We start from the raw sequence: 22,941 nt of genomic DNA on the forward strand, positions 1-22,941 counted from the left end.
GCAAAGTCTCCCCATCTGTACCCTGACCACAGAGCTGAATGATTAGAAGGAAGTTGAGCCAACCTTACACTGTGAAGGGAAATGATGACCCTCTAGATCCATGGCCAGGTCAAGGGAGACTGGCACCCTGGCCCCACCCTGGCCTCATTCCCACCCCAGGAGGGAGACTCAGAGGGGGAGCTTGTGACCCTGGCACTTACCCTTGAGCTGCCTACCTTGGCCAGTCAGGACGGACGGCACTCTGTACCTGCTGGGACAGCTCCCACCTCGTCCCTCATGCGCTGCCGCTTTCTGTGCAGCACACCTCCAGGAAGGGAGCCCTCTTCCCTCCAGAATCCCCAGTGATGGCTTTCCTAGGAACTTGAAAGGGTCAGGGAAGCTTCCCACAGGGCCTGAAATTTACACTTAAGGCACTAAACACTCATGCCAGTGGTCAAAAAATGAGTAAGTGGACCTCATGATGGCAACAGTGTCCCTTCTCCACAGGGGACAACCATGGAAAGCCTTTCCTACTCTTTCCTCTGGGATCTCTCGGCAGAGGACACTCCTTATCCACATGTCCCCCTACCTCAATTCTCAGTTAATGGGGAAACCAGACCTGCGCCAAGCCACTGCACCAGGCCACCCCCAAACTACTTAGAAGTCCCTGCCATAGCAGGTATGTAATGCATGCGGCTTCTGTTGTGGGCTGGGGGTCTTGGACCCTTGGGTTGGGGAGGTTTGTGGAACACATGGCTGAGGCCCAGCCCCAGAGTTTCTTAGCATAGGGAGCCTGAGAATCTGCATTTTGAACATGTTCCCACAGCACGCTGCTGCTGCATTCTGGCGGTCCCCCATTTTGGGAACCACTGGGATGTGGATGGAGCGGAGTCAGGAAGGCCGATAGGAAGCTGTGCCCCTCTCCAGCCAGACAGGACCAGCCTGCAGCAGCACAGGGATGGAAGGGAGGACGTGCGCTGAGAGGCATTTCTGAGGGGTGCACCACTGGCAGGGTGCCCAGGTGGTTGTGGGGGCACGAGGGAGAGAGGATTCTAGATTGACTGGCTTCTAGCTTGAGGGACTGAGGGGAAGGATTCGGAGGTGGGGAACCCAGGAGACACAGCTTTGAGGGTGGGGAGAAGGGTTCAGTTTGGACAGGCTGAGTTTGAAGAGCTGTAGAATCATCTGGAGGGGGATGTCAATAGGCAATTGATCACTCTAGCCTGGATCAGGTGAGGTCTTGGGACCGTGGGAATACGGAGTTGAAAGTAATCCCATGGAGCTGGTAGCTGACACTGTGGGACTCGAACCAGCTGCCTAGGGAGAGAACATGAATTGCAAAAAGGAGAGCAAGAACCACAGGACTGTGGAAAATTCTACAGGCTTGTGAGTCTTGTTAGGAGAGGCTCGACCCTGAGGCAGATCCCTCAGTCCATAATTCCCAATATTTAGAAACTGGTACAGGGAATCCACTCAGGAAAGGAAACATAGGAGACAGTGGAGTTCCAGAGGAAGCTGGAGGTGTCCTGAGACCCCCAGATGACAGCCCAAGGGTTAGGAGGTTGTGCCAAGTGGCAGCAGGTGAGTAGGACACAGGGATTTCTTTCCCAGGTACCGAGGGCATTTCCCTTTAGCTTTTCAGCCCCAGGCTTGTGCCAGACAAGGTACAATTGCACCCATTCTGGGGACACTGCACGGGTGTCCCAGGCATACCCAGGGGCAGCAGCAGGGCCTTAGGAGGGAGGTGTGGACAGAGGCCACTGCCATTCTTGGTATGGTTCTCACTCCAGGAGCAGAGCTGCAGCTGGGCTCACTCTGGACAGCTTATAAGGCCTGGTGTGAGTTCTGTTTATGCAAGTGCAGCATAAAAGGAACAAATCCACCAGCACGGAGGCTGTTGCCACTGGAGTCCTTTTGCATACATTTTTCAAATGGTAATTCTCTCTACCCACCCCCCTTCCCCACCCCCCAAGGCGATTTATTGAAAAAAACACCTTATATGGTAATATTGCTAACACACCGTCAGCTGGCCTTTTTAGGGACTCTGTTTAAAGAAGATCCGCCTCTGGGGTTTTATATTGCTCTGGTATTTATGCCAAAGACACACCAGCCCTTAGTCACCAGGAGAAGAACCTCTCATCCCCTCGGTGAGTACTTCTGCCACCTCTTCCTTTCTGGGGCTGTCTGGCCTCCTGGGTGCCGGAGGCGCCTCCAGATTGGCCTGGCTTCTGTGACGCTGGTCCAGGTCACACGTCAAGGCCCCTGGTGCGCAGTGGCGTCTGCAGGCACATTGCTGCCTGCCAGGAGAAGGCATTTCTGGCCTTGGGGTGTCCTGGGGCAGGGAGCAGTTCCAGCTAGTGATTACGGTCACTACTTGCCCTGCTCCCTGAGCCAGTGCAGAGTGACACCTGATGTCCTTTGTCATGGGTCAGAATGTCTGGGAGGTTGTTTTAGGGGAGCAGATACTTTGCAGAAAAACAGCTTCTTTTTCAGGATATTTGAACCAAAGCCAACCATGGCCCCCATGTCCATGAGCCGTCTGGCCGTGAGATGTCTGTATTGGGAGTGGGACGATATTTTCTTCAGTCCCCGGAGGATCTCTCTGCCCTCTGATTTGTGCTTGGCTGAGGCGAATGGAGATTTTTCTCAGTCTGAAGTCTCTAGGGTCTTGAGGGATGGGAAAAGTCACACTTGCCCTGTAGCATCATGAGGTTTTAGGTCTAAAAGGAACTTGGGGGCCATCTAATTCATCCTCCTGTGATGAGAACACTGAGGCCCGCAGAAGTCGAGCCATTCATCCCAAAGACTCACTCCCAGCTGTGAGACCACCTACCAGTGTCACTGTCGCCCCCCCTCCCCAACAGACACACATGCACAAAGGATTAAGAGGAAGATGAGACCAAGGGGCCCCTTTCCACTTTTGTGATGAGAACCCTCTAGCATCTCTTTCCAGCTGATGCAGGCTGGTGTAGTGGTGCAGGCCTTGGAGGCAGACTGCCAGGCTGCCGAAGTTACTGAGTGACCTCAATTTCCTCACCTGTAAAATGGGGGTAATGGTGATGATATCTCCTCGGCAGTGGCTTGTGAGGATTAGGTGAGAGAATGCATGCATAAAGCACCCAAGGCTGTCAGGGCCTGGCCCTGAGTTCTCAAACTTTAAGACTCACTTGGAAGGCTTGTTAAAAACACAAATGGCCTTCACACCACGCCAGATTCTGGTTCAGTAGGCCGGGGTGGGGCCCGGTTATTCGCATTCCTAGCAAGCTCCGGGGTGACGCTGAGGCTGCTGGTCAGGGACTGCGCTTGCACAGGGAGGCTCTAGGTGCTCACTTGTGCTATTTGAATGTGGGTTTGGACTTCGAGACTGGTTGGGCTGAAAAGAGGCAGAGCTTCCTGTGACAGAGATGGACGGGTGCTGGAGAGACTGCAACGAGCGGTGAGAGTCTACACACCAGGCCTGAGAAACCAGGATGGGCAGTGTGACATCATGATCTTGGGGCAAGATAATTTTCCTCCTCGTTGTTCACTCTACCAACACTTAATGAGCAGGCACAGTCCCTGCTCCTTAGGGACGGTGTGGGGGCTTCTACAGTCACTGGAAGAGATGGATAAACAGATGAGAAACATGGAGCAGATAAGTATATGAAAGGGGTAAGAAGGAGCCCTCACCCAGCCCAGGAGTTACCAGGGAAGGCTTCCTGGAGGAAGGGGTACCTGAGCTGGTTCCTGAAGTAGGGTGGTCCTGGTAAAGAGAAAGCATGGTCTTTGGGACTCAAGTAGGGTTGACTCCACTGAAATTAGCTTGCAAGGCAGAAAGCAGAGAGAACTAAATTCGGAGGAGTGGGCAGGGCTGCATTACAAGGGCTTTATCCTCTAAACTAAAGGATCACACAATGTTGAGGGTGGGGTGGCCAAGGAAGGGTTTTAATCTAGAGGGTGACAGCAAGTGATTTGTCCTTTGGAGGGACTGCTTTGGCAGCTGTGAGGAGAGTGGGCTGGAACAGGGCAAGAGCACTACTGCCATGTGCAGTGGTCCTAAGCTGGTGGCACTGGTGTCACTGGTGCTGTGGAGGCAGAATTAAGAGGGGCTGGTGATTGGTTGGGAGGGCAGAGGGAGGCACCAGCATGTCAGGCCCCAGGGTAGGTGGCAGGTGGCCCCAGAGTCTCGGATGTCAGTTCCAGGCAGAGGCCAGTGATGAGTACAGCAGCCCTGGAGGTGGTGAGCTGAGATGCGGGAGGGGACATGCCGACAGCTACATGGCAGGGTCTGTGGGGCTGGAGCTCAGGAAGGGGTCTGGACTGGAGCTGAGCCGGGGCAGCGAATGGGAGGCCAGGTAAGAGCCAGAAGAGCAGGTGCCAGGGGCAGATTCCTGAGGATCAGAAATGGTACTAACCAGAGTAGTTTTTAGTTGAATTAATGTATATGAACCCAGTGAAATTCCCTTGAAGTTACAGTTAATTAGAGCCGCTGTTAGAATTGTCCACCATGGCAGTGTTTTCATGAAGTGATTTCTGTCTGCCAAGTTTGCTGATTGTGTGTGTGTGTGTGTGTGCGTGTGTGTAGGAAGATAATAATAGATAGGCAGCTGCTTACATGTCATTTGAAGGCCTGACCCAAAAAATATGTCCCCAAGTATTGTTTGAAATTTCACCATCTGAGAAGCCTTCCTTTTAGGGCTAAAACTTTCCACTAAAATGAAAGTGTCTTTGGGAATTGGCATAAATTCAACCTTCAGTAGTCATTGATTTGTGAAATAGATCATTCAATTTCTTCCAACATGACAGGCTTCATCCTGGGAGCAAGTTTTGATGAATAAGACTGAGAGATTAATAAGAATTGTTATTATTAATATTATTTTGCCCTTTATAAAAGATAGGGGTTGACAAACTTTTGTGTAGAGGCCCAGATAGCAAATTTTTGAAGCTTCGGTGGCCTGAAGCTCTCTGTCACAACTACTCAATTCTGCTATTGTGACAAAGCAGCCATATATAATATGTAAATGAAAGGACATGGCTGTGTTTCAATAAAACTTTATTTATAGACACTGAGATTGACACTTCATGTAATCTTCATGGGTCATGGAATATTATTATTCTTTTGCTTTTTTCCCAACCATCTAAAAATGTAAAACCCAACTGCTCACTCCTGTAATCCCAGCACTTTGGAAGGCTGAAGCAGGAGGACCCCTTGAGGCTAGGAGTTCAAGACCAGCCTGGGCAACATAGCAAGACTATGTCGCTACAAAAAATAAAAAAAATAGCCGGGCATGGTGGTGCACGCCTGTAGTCCCAACTGCTTGGGAGGCTGAGGTGGGAGGATCGCTTGAGTCCAGGAGTGGGAGGTTGTAGTGAGCTATGATCATGTCACTGCACTCTAGCCAGAGGACAGAGAGAGAGCTTGTCTCTTAAAAAAACAAAAAAGTAAAAACCATTCTTACCTGTGGGGCCATACAAAAACAGGCCTGAGTTTGCCTATCCTGATTTATAGCTTATATAGCACTTTCATTTCCATGATTTCATTTGATCCATCATCTCATGAGATAGATATTACCTTTTCCATTTCATAGCGAAGGAAACTGAGGGCCAGAGAGAGACACATGGACTGGGCTGAGGGAAGGGGTGACATCAGGAGGGAGAAGTGCAAAGAAAGGAGAGGTGGCAGGAACCCTGGAGCCAAACTTGCCTCCCTCACGGTGATGGGGAGGGTGGACTTTGACACCCCTGTCCTCACATGGGGTTGGGGGTGGCCAGGGAGAGGGGGGAGTAAGCAAATTATTTGCACTCATTATGTCTTTGGTTTTTGGCCACCTTTGGGGGATGAAATAAAAGCTGCACTTCTAACTCAGTGAGCTCCTCAATGAAGCCCAGATGTAGTACGCGCTTTAAGAGCCAGAACAATTCGCTTAGCTTCCTGCTAGCGCAAAGCGGTTGTGACCCCAGGAAACCACAGTGACTTTGGCTCTGGTTCAGCTGACATGCTCCAGTCGAGCCACAAATTACCAGAAAGCAGCTGAGGAAGGTTTAGAATTTCTCCTGGCGGGAGAGGTTCCAGGAGTCTGGCTCCAGGGTAAAGCCCTTCTTCCCAGGGCAGCTAGGGACTCCGCGGAGGCTCCTCAGCCAGCCCTCCCCCTGCCTTCAAAGGAGCAGATTTAAAACCACCTGAAGAGCTACAGAATGGCATTGTTGACAGCTTGAAGTTGCTTTGTGCCTTGTCTCAGCTGCTGCTCTGCTTGGGAAACAAAAAGTCTGATGCTGTCTCTCTTTCCTTGCGTGGGGATCTGGGTGGGTGGGCAGACAAAAGGGCTCATTTAAAAGCTAGACAAGCTTGAACTACGACTCATATACAAGAGTGGGGTGCTGGGGGGACCCTAGAGCGAGGCAGTCACAGCGGTGCAGCTTTGCCTCTTGGCTACCTTCTAGCTTTCCAGGTGGTTTTCCCCTCCGAGTGGACTGCCTGCTAGAGCAGGGCAGTGGCTGCTTGCTGGCCGGCTTGCAGAGAAAACTGCCCATGCGGTTCTAAATCAGGCCTGTGTGACAAAGCCATCTTGAGACTGGACTGCGGGGATTTGGGGATCCCAGGTCTGGGAGGGGCCACTCAGTGGTGGGATCGTCATTCAGCATTCATTGAGCACCTGCTGTCTTAGTCCATGTTTGCTGCTACAAAAGAATGTGGAGACTGGGTTATTTACAAACAATAGAAATTTATTTCTCAGACTAGGTATGGTGGTTCACGCATGTAATCCTAACACTTTGTGAGGCAAAGGAGGGAGGATGGCATGAGCTCAGGAGTTCGAGACCAGCCTGAGCAAGAGAGAGACCCCATCTCTACAAAATAGAAAAAAACAATTAGTCGGGTGTGGTGGTGGGCGCCCATAGTCCCAGCTACTTGGAAGGCTGAGGCAGGAGGATCACTTTAGCCTGGGAGTTTCAGGTTTCAGTGAGCTATGATGATGCCATTGCACTCTAGCCAAGGCAACAGAGCAAGACTGTCTCAGGGGAAAAAAAGAAAGAAAGAAATTTATTTCTCAAAGTTCTGAAGGCTGGAAAGTCCAATAACAAGGTACCAGCAGTTTAGTGTCCGGGAAGAGCCCAGTCTCTGCTTCCGAGATGTGTCTTCACATGGCTGAAGGGCAAGAGAGAGCAAGAGGGGAACATTTTCACTTTAATGACAAACACACTCCCAAGATAAGAGCATTAATCCATGTTGGTGAGGCAGAGCCCTCATGGCCTAATCACCTTTTAAAGGCCCTACCTCTTAGTACAGTTACAATGGCAATTAAATTTCATCGTGAGTTTTGGAGGGGACAAACATTGAAACCATAGCACCTACTATGTGCTAAATGCTGAGTTAGGTGCTGGGACTATAAAAGTAAATCCAGATATGGTCCTGGCATGGGAGGGGCTGAGAGGTTCATAGTGAGAAAAGAACATAGACCCTTTTGTTTTAGGGCTTATGCTGCCAACAGCTCTAGAGACATAGACAGGATGAAGGAAAACACCAAACATGGAGAAGTTATGACAGTTATGACAGTTTCGCTAAAGTAGAGGACATGCTCAGGCTTTGGAACCTGTCTGCAGTGGATGCCAGGCCTGCCTCTCCTGGCCTCTTCCCGGAGAGGAGATCTCTGGCTAAGTTCTTTACCTTCTCTGAGGCTTGGTTTCCAAATCTATAAAATGGAATTAAAGATGTCTTCTCTCAGGGCATTTTTGAGGATTAAGTAGATAATAAATGCAGAGGATCTCAAATTTTTTTAATTAAAAATACATTTTTATGGAGAATGGAAACACCAAACATACCACTTTCTTTCTCCTAACAAAGAAACTTGCACCTTTTCCAGTGCATGAAATATATTGCTTTCTCCATTGCATGGAGATTTCTGGCAAAGAAATCTACAAACCTATGTATGTATTTATTTTTTTTTTTCTGTCTTTTTTTTACCTTCTCCTTCATGGGAACAAGAACAAACAAACCAATTTATGTATTCTAGGCCGGGCGCAGTGGCTCACACCTGTAATCCTAGCACTCTGGGAGGCCGAGGCAGGTGGATTGCTCAAGGTCAGGAGTTCGAGACCAGCCTCAGCAAGAGTGAGACCCCATCTCTACTAAAAATAGAAAGAAATTATCTGGTCAACTAAAATATATATATATAGAAAAAATTAGCCAGGCATGGTGGTGCATGCCTGTAGTCCCAGCTACTCGGGAGGCTAAGGCAGTAGGATCGCTTAAGCCCAGGAGTTTGAGGTTGCTGTGAGCTAGGCTGACGCCACAGCACTCACTCTAGCCTGGGAAACACAGCCAGACTCTGTCTAAAAACAAAACAAAACAAAACAATTTATGTATTCTTCAATAACTTTTTTTGACATGAAGGTTGTTTCTGATTTTGACCATTTTAAACAAAGCTGTGTTAAACAGACTCTTAGCCAAATAGTTTACTCACCTATGAGTGTTTCACAAGGATAAATTCTCAGAAGTACTTTTGTCAAGTCAAAAGATAAGTACATTTTCAAGGTTTTTGATAAGTATTTTCCAATTTCCCTTCAGAAAAATAGGACAACTTGACACTCACCAGTGGTGAATGTGAGCCCATTTCTCTATACCTTTGCCAGCAAAGGTGGCCCCAAGAACTGGACACAGTAATCCAGCCAGGGCTGAGGGTAACCTTTTTCTGGCCAGAGCACACTGCTGACAGTCAAAGGACACCAGGTCACAGGTGCTGAACAAGAGCTTTCATAGTTTGGTTATGCAAATCCACATGTCGGACTTTATATTCATCCTATTATATTATTTATTTATTTTTGAGAAAAAGTCTTGCTCTGTCGCCTGGGCTAGAATGCCGTGCGTGGCATCATCATAGTTCACTGCAACCTCAAACTTCTGGGCTCAAGCAATCCTCCTGTGTCAGCCTTCCAAGTAGCTGGGACTACAGGCATGTACCACCACATGCTGCTAGTTTTTTGTGTCTATTTCATAGAGACGATGTCTCGCTCTTGCTCAGGCTGGTCTTGAACTCCTGGCCTCAAGTGATCTTACTTCCTTGGCCTCCCAGAGTGCTAGAATTACAGGCTTAGTAATCCACTGCACCTGGCCTATCCCATTAAATTTAATCTTGTTTGACTCAGCTCATTTTCTCTGCCTTTTGAGATCTTGGATTTTATTCTTCCATCCAACATATTTAATATTACTCTCTTCCAGCTCTGTTTTATCTGAAAATTTGATCGGCCTGTGCTCTGTATTTTCATCCAATTCATTTACATAAAGGTCGTGTAAGAAAGTATCAAGAGGCCAGCCATCGTGGCACACTCCTGTAATCCTAGAACTCTGGGAGGCCGAGGTGGAAGGATTGCTTGAGGCCAGGAGTTCGAAACCAGCCTGAGCAAAAGCAAGACCCCACCTCTACAAAAAATAGAAAAATTAGCCAGGCGTGGTAGCATGCACCTGTAGTCCCAGGTACTCAGGAGCCTGAGGCAGAAGGATGACTTGAGCCCAGGAGTTTGAGGTTGCAGTGAGCTAGAATGACGCCCCTGCACTCCAACCCAAGCAAGAAGAAGAATAAGACCTTGTCCCGAAAAAAAAGAAAAAAGAAGATCAAAAGTGGAGCCCTGAGACATATTGTTGCCTCCAGGTTGACACTGACATTGTCTTTGACCCATTAATTAACACCTTTCAGTGACAGCGACTCAGGCAGCTGTATATAAAGCCTAATTGTATCACTGCTCAGCCACATGGCTTGGTCAATAGGGATATCCTATTCTGGGCCCTGTGGTCTGGGTTAGAGAGCTTTTCTCACTCGGCAGAATGGTTTAGAAATCTATCCATGTTAGTCCAAGGCAGTTAGACATTACTCTTCTCTTAACTGCAGTACAGTATTCCAAAATTTGGACGTTTGGGTAACGTTTCCAGCTGGGCATTGTTTCTCTAGTTAAAAAGTATCAGTTTTCCCACACTTTTGCCAATACCTGTTATAAAACTTTGAATTGTAACAACATGAAGGGTGGAAATGGTTTTATTTGATTTGCATTTCTTTGATAACTAGTGAGGCTGAGCATCTTTTCACATAGTTGTTGGGTATTTGCATTAACCTTTCTGTCATTTATCTATTCATAGTCTTTGTTTTTCTTCTGGGCTGTTTGCTTCTTTCTTATTGATTTGTAGGCCCTTTTTATATATTGCAAATAATAATCCTTTGTTAGAGATCTAACAAAGCTTTTCAACTCTTTTCCTAACCTTCAAGTCTTAGTGATTCTCTCCATTGGAGAAAGCTTTGTAGCCATTTCAGGTCTTTAAAGGCAGGTTGTTAGCTTGCCAGGGCTGCGGTAACAAAGTACCACACACTGGGGGCTTTAACAACAGAAATTTATTTTTTCTCACAGTTCTAGAGACAGCGAGAAGGTGGCCATCTGCAAGCCTGTCCGCAGGATTGGTTTCTTTTGAGGTCTCTCTCCTTGGCTTGTAGATGGCCACCTCCTTGCTGCAGCCACATGGCCTACCCTCTGCATGCACCTGTGTCCTAATTCCCTCTTCTTACAAAGACACTCGTCCAATGGGAGTAGTCACATTGGACACCAGCCATTTTGGATTTATCTCGTTTAAACTAAATTACCTCTTTAAAGACCTAATTTAGGCCGGGCACAGTGGCTCATGCCTGTAATCCTAGCACTCTGGGAGGCCGAGGTGGGAGGATCACTCGAGGTCAGGAGTTCGAGACCAGCCTAAGCAAGAGTGAGACCTCCCCCGCCCCCCCCCCCCCGTCTCTACTATAATATAGAAAGAAATTATCTGGCCAACTAAAAATATATAGAAAAAATTAGCCGGGCATGGTGGCGCATGCCTGTAGTTCCAGGTGCTCGGGAGGTTAAGGCAGAAGGATCGCTTAAGCCCAGGAGTTTGAGGTTGCTGTGAGCTAGGCTGATGCCACGGCACTCTAGCCAGGGCAAAAAGAGCGAGACTCTGTCTCCAAAAATAAATAAATAAATAAAGACCTAATTTAGGGGTTAGGACTTCAACATGAATTTGGGGGAGACACAGTTAATTCCATTAACAGCAAGGTAAGAGGGAAGAGGCCCAACTGCCAGAGAGTGGGAGGCCAGGTCTACACCTGTCTTTCCTGGAAGTGGGCCGTGGTTGCAGGGGAGGTGAGGCCCCAAAACCAAGAAACTGCCTCCAACATGATTTGACTAGTGGCTGACTAGTTCTCTTCTCTCCCTACCCCCAAGGTGCTTTAGCCCCCAGTTCACTTGGCCACACTCGCCATGTGTGAAGAGGAGACCACCGCGCTTGTGTGTGACAATGGCTCTGGCCTGTGCAAGGCAGGCTTCGCAGGAGATGACGCCCCCAGGGCTGTCTTCCCCTCCATCGTGGGCCGCCCGCGCCACCAGGTGTGTGCTCATCTGGATCCCGGGCTTTGAGCCACTAGGAGTAAGCCTTGCACGGTGGAGACTGTGCTGAGCTTTGTGTGAGTGTGTGTGTGTGTGTGTGTGTGTGTGTGTGTGTGTGTGTGTGTGTTAAGGTGAAGGGAAGAAGTTTATGAAGTTTCTCTCAGAAAACGATGTTGTCTTAGAAGAGAGAAGAGAGACCAACCCACAGGAAGTCCTCCGCCTTCTCTTCCTATCACCTTCACACTCGCTGGTATCTGTTCCATCCTCGTTTCCTGCTATCCTGTCTCCAGGAGAAGAAAAGCTTTTTTCCCATCCTCCGTCAGAGACCTTCCAATGCCAGGAGCCCTCTGCTGACCCCCTTCTCTCTCCTCCTCTTGTGCGTTGCAGGGTGTGATGGTGGGCATGGGCCAGAAAGACAGCTACGTAGGGGACGAGGCGCAGAGCAAGAGAGGGATCCTCACTCTCAAATACCCCATTGAACACGGCATCATCACCAACTGGGATGACATGGAGAAGGTATCTGTGGACTCGCCCTCAGTGTGCTTGCTGCAAGGACAATGCGTCATCATGAGCCTCATACTCCATAGGCCACTGTGCCCTGTCAACTCTTCCTCTAATATGTTCCTCACATCCTTCTTTCCTTCCTTTCCAGCCCCATGACCATTTCTCCAACCTAGGCTGCCAGCCCTGGACTATTGCAATGGCTTTCTGTCTCCAGCTCCCATCCACCCAATTAATCAGTTGAGTGATTCCACACAGCTGCAAAGCTTATCTTTCTGAACACAGCTTAGCTCAGGTCACTCACCTCCTCAGGTTCCTAACTCCCTGTCCTAGAATCTGAGGTCCTGCCCCACCCAGTCCCCCCCCACACACACCTTTGTCCTTTCCTGCAGTGTTTACTCAGGGCTGTGTCTACCTCTTCTTTAAAATGCTGATGCTGCCTCCAGAGAGGCAGATAGCCCTCTCTCCATTTTATTTTCCCTGTCTTGACCTCAGATAGGTGCACTGGTGCTAGATTATGATGATGGTTCTCTAATGAAAATTTTAAGTAGGATTCCCTAGGGGTTTCTAGAAGGTTTTTGTCAAAGAACAAAAAAGGGAAGATAATTTTTAAAAGGTAGAGTTCATGATAAACAAAATGGTGTGTGCAATATGCCAATGGAGCCTTTCTAATATTCTTTTGATCAATTTTGCTGATAGTTGACTGAGCAATGATTGTCCTTTGAAATGTAATAAAGGGCTTACTGAGCAGACTGCAACCGGAAATGAAGAATGTTGATTTGAAATATGTAATTCATTTATACTTTTCTCTAAATCCAGATTCAGTCATTCTGGATGTGAGATACATGCTGCACATAAGATGCAGCGAAGGCCAGGCGTGGTGGCTCATGCCTGTAATCCTAGCACTCTGGGAGGCCAAGGTGGATGGATCGTTTGAGCTCAAGAGTTCAGGACCAGGCCAGGCGTGGTGGCTCACACCTGTAATCCTAGCACTCTGGGAGGCCGAGGCAGGTGGATTGCTCAAGGTCAGGAGTTCGAGACCAGCCTCAGCAAGAGTGAGACCCCATCTCTACTAAAAATAGAAAGAAATTATCTGGTCAACTAAAATATATATATATAGAAAAAATTAGCCAGGCATGGTGGTGCATGCCTGTAGTCCCAGCTACTCGGGAGGCTAAGGCAGTAGGATCGCTGAAGCCCAGGAGTTTGAGGTTGCTGTGAGCTAGGCTGACGCCACGGCATTCACTCTAGCCAGGGCAACAAAGCAACACTCTGTCTCAAAAAAAAAAAGAGTTCAGGACCACCCTGAGCAAGAACGAGACCCCGTCTCTACTAAAAATAGAAGGAAATTAGCTGGACAACTAAAAATATATATAAAAAATTAGCCAGCCATGGTAGCACATCCTGTAGTCCCAGCTACTCGGGAGGCTGAGGCAGTAGGATCGCTTGAGCCCAGGAGTCTGAGGTTGCTGTGAGCTAGACTGATGCCACGGCACTCTAGCCTGGGCAACACAGTGAGACTCTGTCTCAAAAAAAAAGAATAAATACCATCTCTCCTCTCACTCTTCTCCCACTCTCCAGTCTCCTTCAGGTATTCAGGTATCTTCCCTTGGCTAAACATAGCCAGAAGCCAGAAAGCAATGAACACTGAGTGATGCCCTGTGCTTGGCCCCCAGAGCACAAAACAGAGCAGGGAAGAGCGCAGAGTGAAGAGGAGGGAAGCTCAAAGGGAAATAATCAACACAAAGCATATTGGCCCCAGGTCTGAGTCCTGCCTGGGGCTCTGCTGAGAAGGAGAATACCCTTTAAATGTCAACCAGAAATTCCTAGGGCTAACGGTCTCCCCTCCAGATCCAGCACCGTCCTGTCTAACATTGTACCACACTGCCCCAGCATGGGAATGTCAATCAGACTCTGCTGGACTCATCTGGCTTTTGTCTCAACCAGATATGGCACCACTCCTTCTACAATGAGCTGCGTGTAGCACCTGAAGAGCACCCCACCCTGCTCACAGAGGCCCCCCTAAATCCCAAGGCCAACAGGGAGAAGATGACCCAGGTAAGAGGCTAGAAGACTTGAGCACCAGCACAAGAATGAGACAAGGATGCTTGGCCAGATACTGTCTCCCCTTCATACACTAACGGGATAGAATTCTGTGAGGACCTGCTATGTCCATAGCCCATGCCAGGATGAATGGAAGGTTGGCATGGGATAAAGAAGGATCGAGTTGGCATAATTCCTACCCTTAATAAGATTACAAACCATTCTGTAGGCCAAGAGGTACTGTGATTTTTGCCAAATAATCCTTTATTCTTCATTGTCCTTTCAGATCATGTTTGAAACCTTCAATGTCCCTGCCATGTACGTCGCCATTCAAGCTGTGCTCTCCCTCTATGCCTCTGGCCGCACGACAGGTGAGTAGACCTGTAATTTGTTCCTTTTCTCACTTCAGGGGAAGTAGGGGAAAGCTGGGCTCCAGCAGAGGCTCCTGCTCAGAAGAATCAAAGGAACAAAGTTCAGGGACTTGGTATAGAAAAGTGCTCAGGGAAACAGAGGAAACTTCAAAGTAAAAAGTAGTCTTTAGTAGGGACTTGACAGCTTCTATAAACATTGTTCAAACATTCATTCATTATGTATTAATTGATTTATCCATTCATTTGTCCATCAGATATTTTCCATTACTCCCCACAATGTACCAGAAATAGTATCAGGCCATGAGCATACACTGATAAACAAGACAGACCTGCCATTATGGAGCTAACCATTTGGTGGGGGAGAGACAAAAGTAAAGGAAAATTTCACTGCAGGTGTTAAGGATAGTGAAGGGGAAATACATGGCATGTAGAGTTTTGTATCCTGCACTTTTCACTTGATTTTTTTGTAGCAAACGTCATGTTTAATGGCTGCATGGTAGTCATTGTATGATGGTTTCATAATCTATTTATTATGCCATTTGTCTTTTACTAGACCTTTAAGTTGTCTCTAATTTTTATTATAAAATATTCTGTGATTAAGATATTTGCGCAAGAGTAAGTTACTGGTTTCTGAATATTTATTTTGCATCTGGCCCTTCCTGAACCGTCTAATTAAATCTAGTCATCTCTTATTTGATTCTCTTGCGTCTTCTATGTATAAAACCACATCATCTGCAAATAATGACAATGTCTTTTTGTAGTAACACCTTTTATTTCTATTTTCTGGCTTATTGCATTGGCTAGAACATCCAGGACAATATTAAATAATAATGGTGATATTGTAGTGTTTTCCTATCAATTATACCATGGCTATCTACAGCCATACCACCCTGAATGCACGCGATCTCATCTGATCTCGGAAACTAAGCAGGATTTGGCCTGGTTAGTACTTGGATGGGAGACCATGGCTGTTAGACCAAGAAAGATTTTCTACATTGATAAATCTTACTTCCTTTCATGGCTTACTTAAAGTTTCATCAGTAGAGAATGTTAATTTTTTTTCAAATTGGCTGCTTTTATAGCCCCTTCCAGATCTAACGATCTGATTATATGTGTGAATGTGTTAATCTGATGCCTAAAGGATGTGCAAACTATCTAATCTCACTTAAAGGATGTTTGGTTTAGATTTAATGCAAATTGACAAGTATGCTTAAATGTGTTTCAAGAAATACAAAAAAGAGAGACATTTGACTTGCCTTCCAGAGGCCTACCATCTCTTTTGGGAGAAAAAAATTGACATACACAAAAAATAAAAAATCTGATTGATGATTTTCAGGATGGGTGAATTTTAACTACTAAAGGAAAATGTGGGAGTTAAGTGGCATTGGTAACAGGCCCCAGAAAGAGACAGATGAAAGACAAGAATGAGCTTTTCCTAGGTCCTATCCTCTGTCCACAGGCATCGTCCTGGATTCAGGGGATGGTGTCACCCACAATGTCCCCATCTATGAGGGCTATGCCCTGCCCCATGCCATCATGCGCCTTGACCTGGCTGGCCGCGACCTCACGGACTACCTCATGAAGATTCTCACAGAGAGAGGCTATTCCTTTGTGACCACAGGTATCCAGCCCCATTCCTAATTCTGACAGAACCAGATCTGATTTAGGACCAGAAGTTCTCAGGACTAATGAAAATTCTATGGCCTTGTGTCCTCAGACTTTCTTGGTGTAGACTAGGAGATCCCAAGCTGGAGCTGGGCCTCTGGGTAAGACCAGGTAGTCAAGGCAGCCTTTAAGGCAGAAGGTTCCTGATCAAGATGCCCTGGGGAGGGGCCCTGGCTCAGGCCTAGTTGCCTAAGCAGCACTCTGCTGAGCCTACTTTACCCCTGTAGGAATCAGCTACCTCTGTCCACGTCCTCACCAGGATCAGGCTAGTTTGCACAGGGCTGACTGGTAGTAAAGATCTGGTGATGTGTTTCATTACCTAGGGATGTCCATGGCTTATCTGTGGACAAGTGGAATAAGTGAGGTCTAAGGGGAAGGTGTCATGTGGCCCATCTGGGCGAGAGGAGTTTTCAGGTTGGGGCCTTTCTAGAGTCTGTAAGATCACAACATATAAGTCTGAGTCTAGACCAGAAATGTGTCCCGGAAGGCCTGCAGCTTTGTCAGAAACCCCATGCAAAGACTTTCTTGGGAATTAAGATTTTGAACTCCCACTTTAGAAAGAGGAATGGAAAAATTAATGCCGGATAGAGAGATCCTTGAACCTCTTCTGGGGAAATTCTATCAGCATTCTGAGACTGAATCCAAAGTAGATGTAAGAAGGAGATTTTCAGGGAGATGAAAATGGGACATCCAAACTAACAGTGCTGAGTATCGGTCTACTGTCATTTCTGCTCTTTCCAGCCGAGCGAGAAATTGTGCGAGACATCAAGGAGAAGCTGTGCTATGTGGCCCTGGATTTTGAGAACGAGATGGCCACAGCAGCCTCCTCTTCCTCCCTGGAGAAGAGCTATGAGCTGCCAGATGGGCAGGTCATCACCATTGGCAATGAACGCTTCCGCTGCCCTGAGACTCTCTTCCAGCCTTCCTTCATTGGTGACGTACCCGCTGAGCGCTTGATTGATCAGAAGGGCAGGGTGGAGGGGTGGGTGTGGTATGGAAAGAGAAACACCAGGAGTCACAGACACTTTGTTTATTATTTATACATACCCACATTTTCCTGGGAAGGACCTAAAATATATAAACAATTCTACTAGGGAAAATCTAATTTTAAATAAAAGGGTAAGGAAATCAAGACATAGGAAAAGCAGGATGAGGATTATAACGTGAAGCTAAGAATGAGGTTAAAACACAAAAAATTTTTAGGCAGCAGTGTAGCAAGTTCAGGTTGTATTTTAGGAAGATTCTTCTATCTACAGCATGGAGTGACTCTGCACGGACAAAAGACTGGAAGCAGGGAGGCCAGGCGGGTGGCACAAGCTGGTTTGGCATGCAGGGCCTTTCACTGCAGAAGGTCTTGATGCCAGGCTATGGTAGCTAGATGTCAACCTGTAGGTGATGGGGGACTGTTAGACATGACATGATGGGCATATCCATAAAACGGAATATTATTCAGGATGAAAGAGAATGAAGTATTGCTATGTGTTGTGACACAGATGGACCTTGAAAACATAATGCTAAGTGAAAGGAGTCAGACACAAAAGACCACATAGCGTATGATTCCAAACACTTCTAAGAAACATCCAGAATAGGCAAACCTTCTAGGGCCAGAAAGTAGATTAGCTGTTACCTAGGGCTGAGGCAGGGGTGGAGGGGGAAATGTGAGTGACTGCTGATGGGTATGGGGTTTCTTTCTAGGGTGTTAAAAATGTTCTAAAATTGGATTGTGGTGATGGTTGCACAACTTGTGGATCTACTAGAATCTACTGAACTGTACACTTTAAAAGGGTTAATTTTATGGTAGGTGAATTATATCTCAATAAAGCTATGAAAAAAGATGATGGGACCAAAGTGGTCCTTTAGAAATAGTGCGGGCAACAGTGTGAAAGATCAGTCAGAATGGGGTAAACTAAAGGCAGGGCCATGACCAAGTAGGGGTCTGATCTTGTAATCCTTTGGGGAGAATTTAAGGGTCTGAGCTAGGGTTGTTGCAACAACAGAAGAAGGGTCATTTGAGGAGTTGGAGGTGTGAGTATGCATGAGGTGTTGACTAGATATTGTGACCTCCACTAGGCATGGAGTCTGCTGGAATTCATGAGACAACCTACAATTCCATCATGAAGTGTGACATTGACATCCGTAAGGACTTATATGCCAACAATGTCCTCTCTGGGGGCACCACCATGTACCCTGGCATTGCTGACAGGATGCAGAAGGAAATCACAGCCCTGGCCCCCAGTACCATGAAGATCAAGGTGGGTCTTGTCCCAGTCCCCTCTATCCTGTTCTTTGTTTTTTTTCTATCCTGTTCTTTGTTTTTTGTTTTGTTTTGTTTTGTTTTTTTGAGACAGAGTCTCACTCTGTTGCCCGGGTTAGAGGGCCGTGGTGTCAGCATAGCTCACAGCAACCTGAAACTCCTGGGCTCAAGCAATCCTTCTGCCTCAGCCTCCCCAGTAGCTGGGACTACAGGCATGCGCCATCATGCCCAGCTAATTTTTTCTATATATTTTTAGTTGTTCAGCTAATTTCTTTCTATTTTTAGTAGAGACGGGGTCTCACTCTTGCTCAGGCTGGTCTCGAACTCCTGAGCTCAAATGATCCACCCACCTTGGCCTCCCAGAGTGCTAGGATTACAGGCGTGAGCCACCGCACCCGGCCTATCCTGTTCTTGGTACAAAGACCTACCTACCTGAGAGATGCTCAGGGCTAGGTTGCCAGGCCCAGGAGCTCACTGGTCTAGGAGGTTCAGTACCGTCCTGGACTGGAGCCAGTTTCATCTTGGGGTATTACGTTCCTTGGACACTGATGGGCTAGAGACACGCTTAGCATGGAATCTCAAACTTAATCACATGGCTGTCATATGAGAAGGGGTTGAAAGAATTTGGGATAAAAAGAATATTAAGGAGGTTGAGGGAGGAAATCAGGGGGTGGAAAATAAAAGGGAAGAAAAGAAGGAGGTCACACTATAGCATCTTAACCTTTAAAAGAATTTGAGCGTTACCCTAGAGGAGGGTAAAATTTCCAAAGAGAGGACATTTGGCCGTAGGGCCTGATTCCTGGACATCCGCTGATCTACTGTCCCATCTTGGCCGCGGCTTTCCCCTCACTGCTTCCCAGGAGAGCATTTCACCTCCTCGGCCTTGGCAGGATGAGAGCTTCTCCCAGCCTTCGGGCTTCATGCAATCATTCAGACCTTTTTAGGGCTTCTAGGAACTCCACTGCTAACAGGCTGAAAGAATTGGGAATAGAAGTAACAAATCAGTTGAAAGTTACAAAGTCTCACAGTAAAGCCAGTCTCTGGGGAGTGGGCGTGATGTGAGGAAGTGTGTTCTCTGCCGATATTCTAAGAACCTTCTTCACAAGGGAAGGCCGCCTCAGGCGTTTGCCCTGCCTAACAGGTGGCGCCCGTGGCAGGGAAGCAGAGCAGGCCACTGGGAAACTGGGGAGAACCTGTGGCTCTCTTCATCCAGAGCCACAGAGCAGTGTGTTCACTGAGGCCCGCCCTGTGGAGCGCATCATGCCAGGCCTGGGGCAGGAGCTTTCTACCAGGACTGTGTGTCAGGGTACCAAACCTGCCTCACCCCCAGATTCTGGTTCAACAGGCGCAAGGTGCCCCTGTCACCTACACTGATAACCAACCACCAATGATCTGGTGCATTTCCCCGTTCATGAGCCATTTCTCTGAGCTTGGCAACACGTGCTAGCCTTCATTGAGTTTAGGGTCTCATTGGCAGACACCATCAATGGGAGGCGACCTAAATAAGACAAGAGGAGGAGAAAGGGACCCCAAGCAAGGGAAGCAGAGTGAGCAAAGGTGCCCAGGGGAGTGTGTGCTCGTACAAGCACCCTAACCAAATTGGACAGCGGGATTTGTACAGAGGAATTGAGGTGGATGAGGCAAGCCTCAAAGTCACAGAAGAGATTTAGGGTGGGGGTGGAGCTGAGATTTAGAACCAACAGCCTAAGACAAGCCAGAGTTTTCTTACAACCAGAAGTGCCCAGCAATAAAATCTGTTACCTTCTTAGTGGCTGTGCATTCCCAGTCCTTGAAATATCTGTTCAAGGAGCATCTGGGTGACTTTTGTCTGCCTGAGTAATAACTTTGAAAGATCCTTCTTATTCTGCAATTCCATGGTCTCTGCAATTTAGGAAATATAGAGAGAGATTCTAAGGAGACAAAAAAAATCAATTTATTGTCTGGTTTGCTCTGGCACCGAATTCTTAGACCCTTCAGAAACTGGGACATTAGTGGAAGAATCATAGTTCTTCTAGACCCACTTTTAGGTGGAGTTCAAAGCTATTTGACATGACAATCAATTTCTAAAGGCCAACCCCAGGACTCCTAGCAGAAAGGAGGAAGAACAACGTATGTATGAATTTAAGAACTTCTCAGACATAATTGGCCATTGACAGTTAAAGCTCAGAACAGGATTTGAGTAGTCTGGTTTAGACTCAGGAACAGAGGAAGCCCAGTCCAACCTGCCTATGCATCCAAATTCCAGGCAAGAACAGAACAGGGCTCCCCCATAGATGTTTGTATGGGTCAGCCTTTGCTGAGTAACAGTCATGAAATCTCAGGGCACATAACAATAAGCATGTTTTGCTCATGCATCTACAGGTCAGCTGGGAGTCAGCTGATCAAGGTCAGGCTTGGATACGCAGCCCTGCTTCAACAGTAGGTCCAGACAGTTCAGTCAAGTCCACGTCTCCCACTATGGGGCCCAGGCTGAAGTGCTAGCAGCTCCTCAAGGGCAGCTCTTCTCATGAAGACAGCAGAGGTCCAAGAGGGCGTGCCCAAGTGCCCAAGCACATTTCAAGCCCCTGTTTGTGTCATTTCTGTTACCATCCCATTGGTCAAAGCAAACACATGGCCCAGCCCAAAGTCACAGGGTGGAGCAATGCATTCTTCCCATGGAGGGGCAAAGGGAGGGGTGGGGGAGTGAAGATTTCAAGCAATAATCTAATCTCCACGATGTTTATCCGGTCCATTTCTGACTGTGAAGGCTGTGCTTTTCCAGGACAGCCTGGCAGCATGGCAAGTTCATTTCTGGGGCACCTTGCCTGTTCCCTTGGGGACTGATTGTGATTCACCACATTTGCTCTTTGCAGATTATTGCTCCCCCAGAGCGGAAGTACTCAGTCTGGATCGGGGGCTCCATCCTGGCCTCTCTGTCCACCTTCCAGCAGATGTGGATCAGCAAGCCCGAGTACGATGAGGCAGGGCCTTCCATCGTCCACAGGAAGTGCTTCTAAGTCAGAGCAGCTCCTCTGAGGATCCGCTCGAGGCTGCTCTGTCACCAGTCATGAAACATTAAAACCTGCAAGCCTGACTTTTCTGCGTGGGGCTCTTTCTTTCCAGGGCTGGGTCTCACACACAGTGCTAAGGACTTCTCACACATTATTTCTTTTATAATTTTTTTTGTCCTCCTAATGAATCACTGAATTTTGTTTTTTATTTTCACACATTATTTCTAATCCGCACAATGATCTTGTGAGGTAGGTACTATTATTATTACCATATTACAGATGAGGAAATTGAGCTCAGGAAAGTTAAGGACTTGTGAAGATCACACAGAACCAAGATGAAAATTCAAGTGTATGTGACTCCAAAGCTAGTGCTCCTTCTACTACACCATGTTGTCTCCCTTTCCCTGAACATGAGTAAGAATGAAGATGAGAGACTCTGGGGGGATTCAGAAACACGGGCTTTCTGTGATGTAAGTCCTGGTACTCGAGGGCAATGCACTAGAGGACACGAATACAAAGAGCCATGACACAAGGCTTACAGGATGTGACATATGAGTAGTCAAACACTATGCTGTTGTGACTTACATGAACGAAGGCCATAGTGGGCTTAAGATCTCTATAAGGTCCTTTGTCATTGAGGATTAGGTTGTATTTCCAAAATTAATCAAGCATTAATCCTCTTAGGAAGGATATTTTCTCTCCTTCCCTCTCCTCCTCTTCCTCATTCTTCTCCTTCCCCCTCCCCCTTACAAGTATTTACTGAATGTTTGGCATCTAGAATTGCTGGGCAAGGCCACAAGGGATTAGTGTTCCCCACAAAGATGATTCCTGCCCATCAGGGTCTCCCTACATAAAGGCAGAGATAGACACATATATACAAGACAATGATATGAGGTATAATAGAAGCACCCACAGAGTACTATGAGAAAATAGGGGATAATAATAATAGCTAACATTTATTGAATGCTTACAATATGCTAGGTACTGGGTTAAAAGTTTTACATGGATTTCCTCGTTTAATCCTCACCAAAAACCCTTATAGGGCAGGTGCCAGTGTCACCCCTGTTTTATAGCTAGTTTACTAGGCTACCCAGTTAGTTCGCAGCAGAACTAGTCCTCACTTCTGCCTGATGCATCGTTCCCTCTATCCAGCTAGCCGAGTCCCAGCCTTCATGCTCCTGGTTAGATGCTACCTGGTCCAGGAGCCTTTGCAGACACACCCATTTGGAGGCAGTGGAGCCCCATGGTGAAGTATGGGGACCTCAGTGTCAGACATTCCTTTCACCATGCCAGCACTAGCCCTCTGGGGGTGGCGTGGGGTAGAGAAGCATGTTCTCCAAAACCCTCAGAGGATTTCTGTCTTCGGATGGGTTTCTTAGAAGCAGACTCTGAAATGAGGATTCACAAGCAAGTGAATCCTTAAGGAAGTGCTCTCAGGAGACACAGGTAAGCAGAGAGGGAGAGGCAGGACAGGAAAGGACCGGAAGGCCAGCCCAGGGGGCAATCTCACGCAAGTCCTGAAGAGGGCAGCTTCGGCCTGACCCCGGCCCTCCACCCGTGGGCTCAGGGTCTAAGAGGAGCCTGGCTGGAGGCAAGGGACATGGGCTTTCACAGTCCCACACCTGCCAGTGATTGGTGAGGGCACATCCTCTCCATCTGTGCTGGCAAAGGGCTCCCACAGGCTGAGGGCACTTTCAAAGAAGAGCTGCAGGCCATTCCCTCCCCAAGCCCCCGCACCCACTTACTCCCTCTCCCCCTCCTT

The 22,941-nt window shown here is 47.5% G+C and overlaps 1 protein-coding gene across 3 annotated transcripts; it reads left to right on the plus strand.

The window, feature by feature from the left end:
* The first annotated feature begins 642 nt into the window (after window positions 1-642).
* Window positions 643-21,260, plus strand: ACTG2 (actin gamma 2, smooth muscle). 3 transcript variants are annotated; one of them, XM_045549884.1, is made up of 9 exons: window positions 643-658; window positions 11,194-11,355; window positions 11,743-11,871; window positions 13,804-13,914; window positions 14,186-14,270; window positions 15,730-15,891; window positions 16,677-16,868; window positions 18,006-18,187; window positions 21,042-21,260. In XM_045549884.1, the coding sequence occupies exons 2-9, from the start codon at window positions 11,230-11,232 to the stop codon at window positions 21,183-21,185; spliced, it is 1,131 nt and encodes a 376-aa protein (XP_045405840.1). In that variant the 5' UTR covers window positions 643-658; window positions 11,194-11,229; the 3' UTR covers window positions 21,186-21,260. The 3 variants fall into 3 exon arrangements, with proteins under 3 accessions (XP_045405840.1, XP_045405839.1, XP_045405841.1); XM_045549883.1 differs by lacking the exon at window positions 643-658 and adding an exon at window positions 2,031-2,126; XM_045549885.1 differs by lacking the exons at window positions 643-658; window positions 11,194-11,355 and adding an exon at window positions 2,038-2,126.
* Window positions 21,261-22,941: the final 1,681 nt, after the last annotated feature.

The sequence above is a fragment of the Lemur catta genome, chromosome 4 (genome assembly GCF_020740605.2).
Source record: "Lemur catta isolate mLemCat1 chromosome 4, mLemCat1.pri, whole genome shotgun sequence".
Classification (NCBI taxonomy): Eukaryota; Metazoa; Chordata; class Mammalia; order Primates; family Lemuridae; genus Lemur; species Lemur catta.

Bases quoted from the DNA above. Each gene is read 5' to 3' on its own strand.
- ACTG2 (XM_045549884.1), top strand. From the start codon at position 11,230: ATGTGTGAAGAGGAGACCACCGCGCTTGTGTGTGACAATGGCTCTGGC. The intron at 15,892-16,676 runs GTATCCAGCCCC...TGCTCTTTCCAG, and splicing joins CTATTCCTTTGTGACCACAG to CCGAGCGAGAAATTGTGCGA. The intron at 16,869-18,005 runs GTGACGTACCCG...GACCTCCACTAG, and splicing joins CTTCCAGCCTTCCTTCATTG to GCATGGAGTCTGCTGGAATT.